The following is a 12,322-nucleotide window of genomic DNA, read 5'->3' on the forward strand; positions in this document are numbered from 1 at the left end:
GAGCGGTCACAGAGGTCAGCATACATTTATCCTTTTGTTTTTAAATGCCATCCGGTCATTTAAAATTCTGAAAAATTAAAAGCTTACTCTCCAATCAGAATATAAACCCTGTGCAGCTTTGCTGCAGCCCCAGCATGTTGCCAGCCCAGCCAAGGCAGTGGCTTCCTCTGGCCACTGGGGTTAATGATCAGCCTGAGGCAGAACCAGTTTGTATCCCTAAACAGAGACATAAAGTGAACAAACCTGGAGCCCAGCAGTGCCTGATTACCAACCAGACTGGGAATTTATAAGGAATATGCAGGTTTTCTGTAGGTGAAGCATCTTGCTGTCACAAGCTCCATTCCAGAGCTTCAAGCCAAGACAATACAAACCTGGAGTATTTTTAGTTCTGCTGCTCTATTTATATCTCAGAGCACCAGAGTGAGTTGCTTCCTGTTCTTGGATCTCCACAGTGCTCATGTTCTACTACTACTCATGGAATTGCATGCGACTCTTTAATGTATTGTTAAAGTCACTCAGCCACCGTGGTGATCCAAAATCTTACTGTTATTTTGCTGTAAGAGTGATGTTGAAAAGTGTTGGGAATTTCTTTACACATAGAACTGAGGTTAAGTGGAAGGGAGGAGCAGGGCATCAGTTTTCACTTTGTCACAGGACATCTGAATAGCCAAAAAAATTAATCTATTTCATAATAATCCAGAGGGGGAAGAAAACACTTGTAACTCTATGGACATGGGGATGGACTCTAAATTACCTTGGGGAAAAGGTCCTGGAGTCCTTCAGAAAGTTCTCTGAAAATGGCACAGTTAAAGAGAAGCACAAAAAGACAAATCAGATTTAGACTGCCAGTATGAGCAGGACTAGCTCCAAATGCAGGGAACTACAGAACATGGTGTTTGGGAATGGTAAAAGGCAGGAGAGTAGAGAATGTACCTTCAACTAAACTGGAAATGTTGGCTTTAAACTCTCAGAAGCTGGGTTTTGGAACACCTGCCCAAGCACGTCTGTGTGCACAGAACACTTGGGAGAACTTCCCAAGCCTTCAGGCAGCTCCCTGCTCCCTCAGCACTGCTGAGTGGGGGGTTCCTTTCCCTTTGGTGTCACTTGTAACACAGCTGCTCTATTAATAGAGCTCCTAATGCCAGCTCACTGAAAGGCCTTCACAGAAATGTGTCACTGGCTCAGTGCTTCCCCTCAGCTCCCAGTACTGCCCCCTGCATCAGGTCTTTAAAACTGATCCATACCCTCAAACAGCCAGATACTTATTTTATGTGTCAGAAATGCCTTAATTTCATCAAATCTCCTTGCTGAAGCTTCCCTGTTTTTTAAAGGAAGATTAAGGCTCTAAATCCAAGCTCTGCTTTCATCCCCTTGGAGAGGGTAGCGGTGCTTCGCAGCAGCTGAAGTTCAGGGACAGAATATGTCATCATATAATCTGACGGGATTTGAGATGCTGCAAGAACTGTAAATACATTTAGTTCTTTGAATATCAACCTGGTGAAAATTTTGAAATCAGGGTAGAATCCAGACGTGCTGAGCACATCTGTGAGAATCCAAACACAAATCCATGGGACTAAAAATCCATATCAAAGAAGCAGCAGGTTTGCAGCAGAAGTCAAAGCCAAAGACACTGAAGTATTTGGCTGTACACCAAAATGAATTCCATATGTCATTATTTTTTGAAAACAATGTCCTGCTAAATTCTATAGGATGGCAATGATGAGGTAAATAAAATGAACAGTGGATGATGGGAGCTCTGGTATTTAAATTTTAGAAACTGGGATTGTTTCCTATCACTGAGCTATGTTTGTATTTGGAGATGTTTCATAAAATGGAGAAGCAAATCTTGCTGGGATCAGGAGATGCAACATAAAACACAATATGAAATTCATTATCAAAACCTTGGCTCACAAATCCCCACACTTCATCATTTCAAGAAAAATGTACCTGGGGAGGAGAGACATGGACAGGAAGCCCAACCACTCTCACCTAAATTAGCAAACACAGGAGTTCTTGTCCAGAAATTATTCAATCAGTGATCCATGAAGCTGCCACCTGCCTCAATAACATCCCTCCTGGACAATAATAGCTTCCCACAGAACGGGAGCGGCCTCCCAGGAATGCAAGAACTCAGATTGTCACTGTGCTGCTGTCACCACAGGGAGGGCATTGCCTCACAGCCCTGGCAGCCAAGTTCATTTCCTCCTGGAGCATCTGGCAGCTTCCAGGGGGACAGGGGGGAGACCAGACCTGCACTGCAGCAGCACTGTGAGGTCCAGCCTGGACAGCAGGAGGAAACAGCAACCCTGCTCAGCTTTTCCACTGACACTGTGTGAAATCCTGAAAGATTAGAGTTGGATTAATGTTGGTTACCTGGGCAGGAACTTGAGCTGTGCACTGAAGGATGACTGAGCCTGGATGTAGCCTGTTTTTGGAAGCAGTTCCATGTGTTTGCTCAATTCTCCGCACACCTCAAACTTCAAACGCAGCTTGGTTGTTGTTCTGCAAACACATCAGACATGCTTGGGTGGCTTTGAGGCCACTTCAGTGACTCTGGAGTCTGAGCCCTCCTGTCCCCACCCCTGCATTGTAATCAGAACAAACCCAAGCTTCCTTTGAAAATGACAGGCAGGGAAATCTGCTACAGCAAGTTCACACAGTTGTGTTCTCTTTTAAGTACAGAAAACAAGACTTGGAAGTTCTGTAACAAACCCAGCTGTAGCAAACAGTGCACCAGCTGATTCAAAGTGAACTGTCAGAACTCAGCACAGTGCTAAGTCAGGTCAGGGGCAGTCAAAGCCAAGCTATTGTGAAATATCAGATGATTATTTGCTCCTAACATATGCTGTCTCTATCTGGATCAATAGGATGACTGAAGCCTGGTGATTTCTTTAAACAGATGTAACCTGTCCTCCACCAGCAGAGATTCTGCAGGGCTGCAAGTCACAGCATGGCTGAGTTGGTCCTGCCAGCTCTTCTGCTAAATCTTGGAATCAATGTGCCCTGGGAATGGCACATTGGAAGCCAGGAATCCTCTGCCTGTCTACTGAATTCTGGCCCTATCATAGCACAGCAATAGCCATGGATCATCCCCTGCTTTGGAATTTTATGCCTAAGTGCAAAATTGCCAAGCAATTTACAAATATTTCAGCTTGTCATTCTCCTTTCCCTGGATTGGTTTCAAAGCTGTCAGGCCAGATGGTCTCCTCTAAATCAACAGCTACAGCAAGTGGGGCTGGGAGCCTGCAATGATTTCTGACTGTTGACAATCTAAGAGAATTATATACTATTTCGTTAAATCAGTGCAGATTATAACCTGCCAAATAAATTACTTTTCAAAATGCTTTCTATTGAACACAATTCTGATAAGACACTTTCAGACCCTTTATGCTGCTTATTTATGCTGCCTGATTACCAGGGTCTTCATGACCAGAAAAAAACCAAACAACTAAAACCCAGAACAAAACCAGTATTAGCAATATTTTACAATTCACCAGGGCTTGCTGGGACATTCCAGTTCCAGAGGTATCTGACTCACTTGGAAACTTTATGTTCCCCTTGTGCTATAGCCTACAAGTCACAGCCAGTGGATACAGGCAGTCTCCAGGAGGAATCCTCCTCCTGATACACCAAGGGACGTGTCAGGAGCTCCTGGAGGGAGAAACTGCTCAGGCCACAACAGAATGATGAAATCTATTGACTTTTGCAGGATAAAAAGTTAACACATGGTATTTCTGCACATGAAATACACTGAATTTCAGCCCACCTGAAGCCCACCTGAGTGTATAACAGGCAATTTTTCCTAATTATGGAAACTGAGTGATAAATCAAAGCTTTGACTTGCCAAAGCACTAAAGACAGGCTACTACATATTAAGTGCTCTTAATTTAGTGAAACTTGGCAAAGGATCAACAGGATTTTTCCCTCAGTTAAGAAGTTTTGCCCTAAGCAATTTGACAGCTTCTATCTTTGGGATCCCCTTGAACTCTTAAGTTTTGTTAGGAGAGTTATTCTGCTTCTATACTTATAAGTTTTATCCCTGGGTTATCTAGACCAAGTAAAATCACTTGCATAACAACTTGTGCTTGTCATATCTGTAAGCTGAATTTTTGAGATAACAGTTTTACTCATTTCTTTCCAACTGTGAAGAATCTCTGCAGTCTGTAATTCTGGTAAGAGGTTTATGCCTTCCACATAACCAATCTTTCCCCCACCCTCCCACTAACCCACCCCAATCCTATTGAAATAGACTCTAAGAAATGCAAATTGTTAAAATAAGAACTCCATAGTGACTGCATTAGGTGGAAGGAAAACACCCAGCACCTGAAGACAATTAAATGTTCTCATAACTACTTTTAATAGCAGGAAATCTCCAGAAGCCAAGGAGCTGGAATATTCCCTTTATATCACAGTGCAAACAGAACCAGTCTTAAGATGTGACTGACTTGACTTTTAAACACCCGGATATTTTTCCCCTGTCAATCACTGTCTGGTCACTCTCTGTGTAATCAGAGGGACCTGTCCTTTCAGTGGAGACCTTAATGCCTTCATGGGTCAGGAGAACTGCACTTTTCCCATTTTAGAGTGAATGCAGAAGGACTGACATGATTTATCCAGCATCTAATCCCAGGTCTGGAAAGACTCTCATGAAACTGGCTTCCAGATCCTAGGTCCCCCCAGGACTTTAATTGAATGCAAAAAAGCTGAGAAACAACAAAATTTCCTGGTTGAATTGACCTAATGTGCACTTAAATTTAGACACATTTATCTCCCTAAATGTTTAGTGTGCAAATTCCACATGAGGAAACTGTGGGATTGCTATTCCCTAAGAGCTTCATAGCTCCCCCAAAGAACAAGAACAACCCAGGGAATCTGTCTGGAGTGGGGAGGGTTGTGGATACCTCATAGCTCAAGCAGGGGTTAGGATTTTGGGATAGCAGGATGCCCAAGACCAATTTCCAGAGCTCAGAGGCTTTCAGGATGTGCCCCTGCAGTGCCAAGGCCAGAGGCAGCCCCAGGGCAGCTCACCTGCTACACACCTCAACGCTGTCCTGGTACAGCCGCTCATACAGGCAGATTCTGAGGTCCACGTTGGGCTGGGGCACCCAGATGGGCACATCTACAGAAACTCCAATGGCACTGAAGCTCAGCTGGCAGGGCAGCAATGACAGGGGATTAGTTTTGTCAGTCTCAGATTCTTACTGATTTACAGCAAGAATTTCTGCTATAAATTCAGCAGAGTAAAATATTTTATTTTTTGTAGTGCAATAGGTTCTTTAATGAAGCAGACCTAGGAAAATCATTTGCAAAGTAAACCCAAGATGTTACAGTGCTCCAGCAGAAAAACATAATTATACTTTGGATTGGATTCTTTGACAAGGAACTTGAAGGAAGAACATCTGCCCATGATATTGAAAAGAAGTATTTAAAATGCCTTTAGCTGAAGTGAATGGGCTGAAATCCAGGCTCCCCTGGAGCTGCAGCTCATTCAGCCAGCACAGAAATGCAGGGAAGGCAGCACAGGGCTGTGCTCCCTGCAGTAACCTGGGTCTGGCACCAGGGCCCACGGAGCTCAGCCCTGCAAAGCCCTCCTCTCCTGGGGAGACGGTGGAGAAGGTGCCCACAGGAGCCTCAGCAGGTATCTGCAGCTCCTTCTGCAGCCTGAGGGACTGCCAAGACTGGCTGCCGAGCTTCTGGGAAGTTCGTCTTTATTTTTTGGCAAGCTTCTGTGAACTGTTCCAAGCAGAATTTGGCTTCCAATAAAATTTAGAATCACAATATGCTGAAGTGGTAACTAAAGTTGTCATCTCTTCCAGCTTTCACACATCAGCTTCACTACTGCCTGCTAAATAATTCCAATTCTGATAGATCAGAAAGGAAATAAACTATGTGGACTGGGAATAAGGGAGAGTACTTCCACATAGGCTTCCAGGACATGAGGTATTTTTTAATATGATGTCTAATAAAATGGGAATATTGGTATTATTTGCATAGAAATTAAGAGAATGAGCAGGTTTAACAAACATGCTGCATCAGAAATAAGAGCTATGACTTACTAAACTACCTCCCATCAAACTACCTAATACATCACTCTTGAGAAAAGCACAAATGAGAAGACTTTAAACTATTTTACACAAGTTTTGAAGCAGGTCACTCACTGGTTTGCAGTTTGGGTTGTCAAACACGATCACAAACTCTGCCCTCACATCCCCAGGGACAGCTGGGACAAACAGGACTGGGATTTTCACTAAGCTGAAGGGTCCAATCTCACCCTCAGTCACCTGAGCAACAACAAAGAAACTCTAGAAATTGCATTGAAATAAAGAGGCTGTACATAATGATATATGCACAGTCTACTACACCTGGTAATTGAATTGAACTCACTATGCACAGGAAAAATCTGAATCAGAACAATAATACGGCTCAAATTTGACATTTCCCAGATATTCTTCCTGCCCCTCCTTGTGTGTTGTCACCAGACTTTGTTTAACCACAGAACCATATAGCAGAAAAAAGAGTTAAATTGTGGAAAATGTGAATGTACACAGAATCTTTCAGCATTGTATGTCTGTATAGATCAAGAGAAAGGGGAATAGTGTGCTGTGATTTCATTTTAAGAATTAACTGTGATAGAGTGATGTCTAGTGGACTTGGAATGACCATGTGTACTTGACCATTTCTCACCACAGCAATTTATCTGATGTAGGCTTAGACCAAGGAAATCTTGTCTGGATCTCAGAGCATTCATTACCTTTCCAAGCATAATTTCAATTGGTATTTCTTCAGGAAAAAACTCCAATAAATTATCTGCATTATCTGTGTCCAGATCTGATCTGGTATTTAATTCTCCTTGACCAAGTTGTTCTGGGGAAAGAAATAAACACAAAACAAAACAAAATGCTGAATGTGTCCATTGAAAAAAATATCCAACAAAGCACAAGCACATTACTTTGAGTCAATATTGCAAATCCAGGCATGTATAGCAGTGATGGGAAAATTGGAATGCATGGAAGGAAATATTTGTTTGGCCACCCAGCTTTAGTCAAGTTTGGAATTCTACCTGAGGCACCTGAGCTTTCCACTGCTAAGTAACAACATGAATGGTTCAAAAATACAGACTCAGCTGGAAGAGGGGATGACCTTCAAGAGCAATTTCAGGGATATAGGAATATAGGGATACAGGAAAGCAGCCAGAAGGACCCGCAAAAACCACCCACATGGAACCCACTTTCCATGGAACTGTCAGCTTCCTGAAATTGGAATGATAAATATTGTGAAGAAATGTTAAAGAATATAGTTAAGAAACAAATTAAGAAAGTCTTTCTTCTACAAGACTGGATTTTATTAAGCACATAGTAAACATTAGGAATGAGATGGGAAGTGTCTGAGGAGGTTCATCTTTCTGCTTCCTAGTTCTCAGAATTACAGACTATAAAAATAAACCTGTCATGTGGACTGCTATTCTGAGAAGTGGGGATTCAGTTGCTGAGACAAGGATGATGCTAACAATTTTGCAATTTCTGAAGCTGGTTGGGTTCTGTTTTCTTCTGAAACTGAATTGTTGATCACTAATGAGCAGTGAGGTTCTCTGCTACTTTTGATGTAATGGTGTCAAGACATTCTTTTTAGCAATTTTCTGTGAGGCATCATGCAAAGAAATATAACATTACTCCTGGAGTGATGAACTTACTGAGTAACTTTGCAAACCGAATTGCTCATTTCTTTACAGGAGACTACAGCTGTATAAAGCTTGGCCTGAGAAAGTGCAGGGCCATGTTCCAAAGCATCACCTCACCCATGGAACTGCTGCTCTTGGGCTCCTGAGCTGCACAGAGGGTCACCCCCTCCCTGGGCTCAGCACAAATCTGCTTCTTGTTTGGATCTCCAGCTGCCGCAGGACTCATGCCCTCCTCTTCAGGGTCATGGGCACTGGGATGTTGAGTGACCTATTAGGAAACACAGAGATGGATTTTCTCCCGACGGATTATTTCCTCTGCCTTGTACCATCTCCAGTTCTATCCAGCAGAAGTTTTATGCAAATCAGACTTGTGTTTTCCTGCAACAGTTCCATGTTATAAATGCAGAAATGTGTTGCACTTTCCAAGAACTGCACATTCTACAAGACCTTTATCAATGAGCAGATTGAGTTTTTTGCTGGCTGCCCCAAACAGGTAAATAATATAACAGGAGCAATGCAGTGTAGTGCCAGTTACTCTACAATGAACAGAACCAACATTCTTCTAGTGGAAACCCAGTCAGCTCTATGTCAAAATTAAGTCTGGTGAAACCAGCCTTCTCTTTATCACATCCCTCACTTGATTGTGAGTTTTGCACCAGTTCACATGTTTCTGCCCTCCACAAGTTAAGATTTTTAATGACTCTGTCAGAATCTCATCTTTTAACTGAAGTATTTTCTTCTAATTGTCATGAATGTGGAGAAAATAGGAATTATGACATAAATTACTAAAGTACTTAAAAATCAGCATTGTTGGTTTCCCCACTTCTCACAAAATAATTGCTTTTATCTTCCAATATTTGGTTCCAACAGATTATATTTGCACTGACCCAAATGTACCAAAGGTTGGACCAGATCTTCCCAAGTCCTTTCTGCCCTGAGCTGCTTTGTGATTCTGCACAACTCCACCACACTTCCCAAAGCAGAACATTTCTACTCCTTTAGGGAAGTGCTTTTGAACCCACCACTCTTGCAGGAGCAGCTTTTACTGTTGCTCTGAGGGTACTTGTAGCACCTGCTGACGTCTGAACTTTGAATCTGGTTCCCAAAGCCCCGTTGTTTGTCAGGCTGATGGTCCGTGAAATTGTCTCTCCCACCACAAGGCTGCCAAAGTCAATGAGCTCTTTATCCAGAGCCAGCTGTGAGAAGATAAACCATTAATTACTACTGGCCTACATAGCACTAATGTCAATTAAATGAGTATCCGCTTTTTATAATAATAATTATATTATCCACATGCTTAAAAGAGGTCCCTTACAATGCAGGTCTTGACTGTACATTTCAGTGGAACAGAAAAAGAACCTGTCTGGGCCATAAACATGACTGCTCCTTCCAGTCCTTCATTTATCTAGAAACCAAAACAGAAAAAAAACCTAAGTAATTTCAGAAGATTTAGCCTATGTAGTCTGATAAAAAATGTTTTCACTCATTCTTTGAGTACCATATTAAAATGTATCTTTACTGATTCTATGTTTCCACTTTAAAACAGTCTTTGTGGCAGCCTGGTTAACTTTAGTTGGGCAAGATTATAAATATTTGGAAACTTGCTCTCATTTGGAGGCATTCTCCCAAACGTGCCCTCAGAATTTGCATTATGACAATTTATCAGAGCTTGAACATGCACACAGCTGTCCCATATACAACAGTAGCTCTTCTAAAAACGTAGGTTTTTTCCTTGTTAACAGTTAAGAAATTCAATTAATGATGGTTTTAATCAGATTAGTGGCCTATACTAGGATTCTCTTCACTGTACACTTACCATTGGCTTAAATGTTACTAGGAATTCACAGGACATCCCAGAAGACATTTTGCCAGGTGGGTCAAAACTATGGAGATAACATAAAATTCCAAATTAAAGCTGTGGATGGAACACCCAGCTCCTGCTCTGGTAACAATGGCAGATTATTTTTTTTCCCTCACTTGGACTAATTATCAGAAAAGTCAGAATGAATGACAGATTAATGAAAGGCTACAGAACCCTGCTGCAACTGGGAAACAACAAAGGCTGATTCTTTATTAAGGTTTTATTCAGAAAGATTTGAATTGTTTTTAAAAGGCAAGACAGGGACTGTAGCCAAAGAGGTGAAGCTGAGGCTCAAAATCAGCAAGGTGGAACTGCCTTGTCAGACAATTAGGAAGCGACTTCTCCCATTATCCACTTTCATGTTGCTCTGTAACATCTCCCCTGTCCAAACACAAAATGAAGACGAAAAACCCAAGTAGGGACCTGCAGATGATTACAGAATGTGCTACTTGTTTCCAGTTGTATCAAAATTATCTTGAATAGAATCTGCCACTCATTTCATGGTCTGTGTGAGGCAGGGAAAATGCCCATGAGAAGAAAAGGCATCTCACAGCTGCACTGTAAATGAAATTATTGAGGCACTCCTGGAGCCCTGCTCTGCCTGGCAGAAGAGGCAGAGGAGATAAGGAAGTGTTGTCAGCCATGGGATCCCCAAAGCCAAGTGAGACACAGAACACATTTGCCCTTCACAATTTTATCAAAACAAAATTAAACTCAAACCAAACCAAAATGAAACATTTTCAGAAAGGGAAACATTTCTGAATTCATGAGCTTAAAATGTGGGCAAGGAATAAGCACCTGCATCCTAACCTTCTGAACAGGTCCCTGGCAGTTTCTCCTGAGAATGACTTTAAGGAATAGTTATTTCAACTGTTACTTTGACAAAATAGTTCTGATTTAGAACACAAACTGCCAAACACACAAACCCACACAGAACCACTCTGCTAAGGAAAGGTTCCATTGCATGGAATGTAATAATGCTTATTTTAACCACTAGAATAAAGCTTTTTAGCAGCAAATACAGTGCTTGCCACTGATAACAGCTCTCAAGTATTATGTCTCTAAATACCTGTGCACTGATTCCAAGGACAGTGCACCATGACAGTGTAGATGTGCTGGGTATTTTCAAAATACTTGGCAAAACTATTTTGTAATAATTTATGTCTGGTTCTACCTGAGATAAACTTTATACAGTGTAGGATCAGTGTACACAGGTCTGTGCTCTGCTGGTCAAATTATTACTTAACATGACAATGGAGAAAAAAATCTTGGATTATTTTTGCTAGCTATCCATCTGGCAAATGTATAGGGAAGAAATTTTATTTTCAAAAGGTTAATTAATTTATCAGACACTGAAAAATCACTCACAATTCTTGATGTTTCATTTGTATTTGGAGGGTACTTTGAAAGGCAATTATAACAAGGAAAGACTTATGGCTTTCAAAAAGCATTGTTTAATTTATGGTCACAGACCAGAGGTGCTGATTTACCATATGCAAGTGTCCAACATATTAAATGAGAAGAAAAAAATCAATCTTTGACAGCAGAAAACCCTCATTTTGTCAGATTAGTAGCTTCAGGCTTTGTCACAGAAATTAAACATGTGTAAGTGGGTCAAAATTAAATCCACACATGTGATTTTGATCCAATCAGGAGCTACACATGGAGTCAAGCACCAGAGCAGGTTTAGGAGCTGAAGGGTTCTGCTATGTCCTGCTCAATTATCCACCTCCATTACGCTGGGAATGAAGTGCTCCACACCTTTCCCAATCCACCCACAGCAGCTGGATTCAGACTTTACAGCTCTCCAGAGATGTTGTTCAGTCAAGAACTCTATGTTCACATTCCTGGGGACTCCTGTGGGGACAAAGTGGTCAAGGAATGGCTTCACCTTGGACCATCCTGTCTTTATCAGATGATCCAGAAATTCCATGTGCAGTTTATCCCCACAAAGACAGTGGACAGTGAGCTGGGAAAGGAGCTCTGGAGTATGAAATCACAGTGGTGAAATAACTTGTTTATTCACTGGGGTGTCATTAAACTGTCCCACAGGTGGCTTCTCCAGGTCAGCATAAGGGTTGAAACCTGAGCTTTCTCCAAAAGCCAAATTAATTCACCTTCATGTCTCCTATTTGTTCATAAGCTTCACTTACACACAGGAGCTTTAGCATTTTTTTCACTTTTAGGCTAGACTATAATAATTTTTTTTGTTTGTTTCACAGAATTCCAGGTAAAGAAATTCTTTTCCTGACTTAATTTTTTAAAGAAATACTACTTTTCACAACTTGCCTTTTATTTACTTAAAGGTTCAGTCCAGCTCCAGAGAGAGGTGGTGTCTGGATTCTTAAAAAGAAACATTTTGTGGATACCTCCTTTTGTTTACTTATAAACAGTGAGATAAAATTATCAATATAGTTAAAATGAGATTAATTGTAATCTCCCAACTGAAACTATATCTCCCATAATGAAGATACAGTGCTTCATTACATAACCTGGCAGCAGGATTACAGGAATAGATTGATGGGAAAGACCACAGGACTGCAATTTAACTGCTCTTTGCTCTGAGATTGATTTCCTTTATTTCATCAGTTTTTTTCTCTTCCTTTTCTGTCCAGTTAAGCTGTGTTTATCTCAAGCCATAAGTTTGATGTTTCTTCCCCCCAGTTTTCTCGCCCATCCCACTCAGGAGGGATTGAGGAGCTGCCCTGTGGAGTTTCTCTGCCTGCAGGGTTAACCCATGGCAAGCAGAAATTTCAGTTGATACAGAATTGAGTTCCAGCTCT

General features: G+C 41.5%; 1 protein-coding gene across 1 annotated transcript in view; it reads right to left on the minus strand.

Annotated features, from left to right (window-relative positions):
• The window catches only part of CFAP74 (cilia and flagella associated protein 74), a 36,885-nt gene that overhangs the window by 12,826 nt on the left and 11,737 nt on the right, over positions 1–12,322 (minus strand). The window contains exons 15-21 of the mRNA XM_058855448.1: positions 9,495–9,561; positions 8,994–9,083; positions 8,742–8,874; positions 6,752–6,864; positions 6,159–6,281; positions 5,029–5,150; positions 2,374–2,502 (exon numbers count right to left, since the gene is read on the minus strand). Coding sequence (XP_058711431.1) covers positions 2,374–2,502; positions 5,029–5,150; positions 6,159–6,281; positions 6,752–6,864; positions 8,742–8,874; positions 8,994–9,083; positions 9,495–9,561 — 777 coding nt within the window. The remainder of the gene's footprint in view (positions 1–2,373; positions 2,503–5,028; positions 5,151–6,158; positions 6,282–6,751; positions 6,865–8,741; positions 8,875–8,993; positions 9,084–9,494; positions 9,562–12,322) is intronic.

Source organism: Poecile atricapillus, chromosome 22 (genome assembly GCF_030490865.1).
Source record: "Poecile atricapillus isolate bPoeAtr1 chromosome 22, bPoeAtr1.hap1, whole genome shotgun sequence".
NCBI classification, from domain to species: Eukaryota; Metazoa; Chordata; class Aves; order Passeriformes; family Paridae; genus Poecile; species Poecile atricapillus.